Source organism: Ruditapes philippinarum, unplaced genomic scaffold (assembly GCF_026571515.1).
Source record: "Ruditapes philippinarum isolate M1 unplaced genomic scaffold, ASM2657151v2 ctg4270_1_1_1_1, whole genome shotgun sequence".
Taxonomy (NCBI): Eukaryota; Metazoa; Mollusca; class Bivalvia; order Venerida; family Veneridae; genus Ruditapes; species Ruditapes philippinarum.
In genome coordinates this window covers 236647-239783 of record NW_026854254.1, presented here as the reverse complement: position 1 = coordinate 239783, position 3137 = coordinate 236647, and the positions used below count along the sequence as shown (strand labels likewise).

The 3137-nt window shown below is 34.2% G+C and overlaps 1 protein-coding gene across 1 annotated transcript; it reads left to right on the top strand.

Annotated features, from left to right (window-relative positions):
* The first annotated feature begins 293 nt into the window (after window positions 1–293).
* Window positions 294–1484, top strand: LOC132739541 (beta-1,3-galactosyltransferase 1-like). The gene has a single exon (XM_060727256.1). The coding sequence runs from the start codon at window positions 294–296 to the stop codon at window positions 1482–1484; it is 1191 nt and encodes a 396-aa protein (XP_060583239.1).
* Window positions 1485–3137: the final 1653 nt, after the last annotated feature.

Below are 3137 nucleotides of genomic sequence, written 5' to 3'. Positions count from 1 at the left end.
ATAAGTGGATCTTTAAAGTACATGCACATAGGTTCATATTTAAGTAGAACTTTTTACAATGGGTATAGTTTTTCAGTTGGTATGACGGTGTCTAATTGTAAAGTGTATGATCTTAAAATCGATAAGTTGTAAAAAAAAATAAGTTATTAAACACATTTGTGTAGTTCTTTGTTAATATTCAAGTTAAAACGTTGAGGAAAATGTTAGGTAATCGCTTCAGAAGAAAACTACTAAAAATAGTGTTCTTTATTCATATTTATGTGTTTCTATTCATATTCTATCTGATGTACAGTATGGATATCATGGATAATTCTGCAAGCAAACAAAAAGTTGTTAAACCACCTATAGAAGGATATGAAATAAGTAAAACATTGTACAATAAAAACGACATGAATAGAGCATCTAATTATATTAAATATAGGAATAAAACATTTAAACAGCAAAACGACATAATTAAAATGTTTTACTATCAAAGTGTTAGAAATAAATCGAAAGTGTACATTCCAAAACAAAAGATGTTTACACAAGGTGTAAATCATATGAAATATCGTGTTCAAATAGATTCAAATTTAGTTAAGCTAATTAATTGGACTAACCCAAAGTATCCAAAGGACGTGAAATATGTTATAGAAAATAAATATTTGTGCGCATCAGTAAGGAAATTGGCGGTTTTAGTTGTGGTGAATTCGGCAACAGATCATTTTGACCGCAGACAAGCTATCAGACTAACATGGACTAATGACAAATATTATTCACATCTTGGTACCGTAAGAGTTGTATTCCTTCTAGGTAAAAGCGCCAACCTTGCTGTACAAATGGGCATAGAAAAGGAAGCTGAAATTTCTAGAGATATACTGCAGGGAAATTTCATGGACACTTATTGTAATCTAACACATAAAGGTATCATGGGGTTAAAATGGATCACAGAACGTTGCCGAAATGCTCAAGTTATATTAAAAGTTGACGATGATTTTATGGTGAATATGTTCATTTATCTCCGTAAATTAAAAACGCTTCACGATAGGCAAGTTTATTGTGATTATCACCCTGATAAGATACCCCGAGAAGAAAACAATAAGTGGGTTGTCAGTGAAGATCATTTCAAGGGACAAACGCATTACAAACCATTCTGCAAAGGAAAATTTGTTAGTATGACGAATAGTATTATTCCATATTTATATGAATCGGCGACTAAAACTCCATTTTTCCCATATGATGATGTGCTATTATTTGGCTATGTGATACATAATGTTAAAACGATAAGAGTTAAATCTCTAAAAAGGACAGACATGACCACAACAAATTATATCGCAAGGAAGTGTTTAGATGTACGTAAATACAAGTGTACGAGATTTGTTATTGGTGCAGATAATGAAAGAGAAATGCGAATTACTTGGTACAAAATTTTAAAAAATTTTGGAAATGTAAAGTTTAGTCAAAATTCATCTGATGTTTATAAATGGCCATCATTCATAAAAAAATAACAACAGATACATGATCCAGATGTATTTATTTGAAACAAATTTTCACTTACAGTGAAAGTACCGAAGCGGAGTCTTAATTGCAGAGTCATGCTTTTTATTTTTGTTTTTTTTTTTGTTGTATTTGTTGTGTGTTTTTTTTTTTCTTCGTATTTTGTTGTTGTTTTGTTGTTGTTGTATCCAAAAATATGTAGGAAATACAAGTGTTTCTAGAAATACAACCGTTCTTAACAAGAAACAATTAAATATCTAAATATTTATAAATAAAAGTTTTACTGCAATGCCCTGCAGTATACTTGATGTTTCTAATTATAAAATATATGTAGTTGCTATGGAATTCATTGGTTACTCTTTAAAGTCAATGGTTGCTATTGAAATCACTGGCTGTAAAGGAAAGTCTGTGGTTTCTATGGAAATCACTGGTTGTTAAGGAAATTCAATGTTTGCTATTGAAACCATTTGTGGCTATAGTCCAATGGCTATAATTTGTACAAACTTTGTAGCAGTCCATTATACATTACGCAACAAATAAAAGTTCTAGCCATTGCCGTGGTCTTAGGGGCGGCCCCATATCACGTTCATAATTTCAACAAACAAAACCCACTGGAAGATGTTTCATTTCAAATATCTAAGTTGAGAAGTTGCTCTATCTTCAAATTTGTAACAGCTAATGAGACACCAACAATAAGTTTACATCTGTTTATTGTTTAGGTCACGTGAACTCGTGTATGGTCGAATAACTATCGTGAAGCGATCGTGTGTGGTCGTGTAGCAGCCGGGTAGTAGTCTAGTTATTTTAAACAATAGATCGAACAGAGGTCGAGTTGGTCGGGTTGCGATCGGATAATGCTCGAGTAGAAATCGAGATGATCGTGTACAGATCGGGTAAGAGATGTGTACCCGATGTATACCCGACCAAACTAGATCGTTACTAGATTTATTCTCGATCAACTACATCTTCTCCTCGATCACTATACGATCGCTTCTCGACCGCTTATCTACTCGATCGCTACTCGAATTTTTTTGACATGTCAAAAAAACTCGGGTAGGAAGCCCGAGCCATGCCGACCAAGGTAGACCGCTCAGACCTACCCCGATCCATATGCAGACCGAGCTTGACCGGTACCCGATCGCTTGATCGTGCTTGATCGAGTTGATCTGATCGGCGGTGAGAACACAGCATTAAGCACCAAGTCAGCAAGTGTTTTAGGCGGGGATGTAGTTTATAGTGATAAACAACCGACGGCTAACACACTATCATCACGGCGAAATTTAATGTGCTCTTATGAGCTAAAATTCATCATTATTATCATCTTAAATGTAGACTGAGACCTTAAAAAGTCGCCCCGTACATTCAATCAGAGATGTAATATTTCCGATCCTTGAAAATCGACATTATTGATGTGTTTGTGGCAATTTTCGTTATACTTTTCGGTATTTTTCTGATATTCCAACTTGAATTGTTGCCTGCTTCTTAAATGTGTCTTTTGATGTCTTATCTGTGATATCTACATGATACTGCTCAACAATCAATTCTGATTATGATATGCAGGTTTCATAACCTGTGATTCCCTTTCAAAATTCCATTTTGTTTAGTTCCGCCCATTGCTGTACAAGCTTTCTTAACTTGTGGACATACGCCGATTTTCATGGAAT

What these genes read in the sequence shown, in the direction of transcription:
- LOC132739541 (XM_060727256.1), top strand. Translation starts at nt 294, where the DNA reads ATGGATATCATGGATAATTCTGCAAGCAAACAAAAAGTTGTTAAACCA.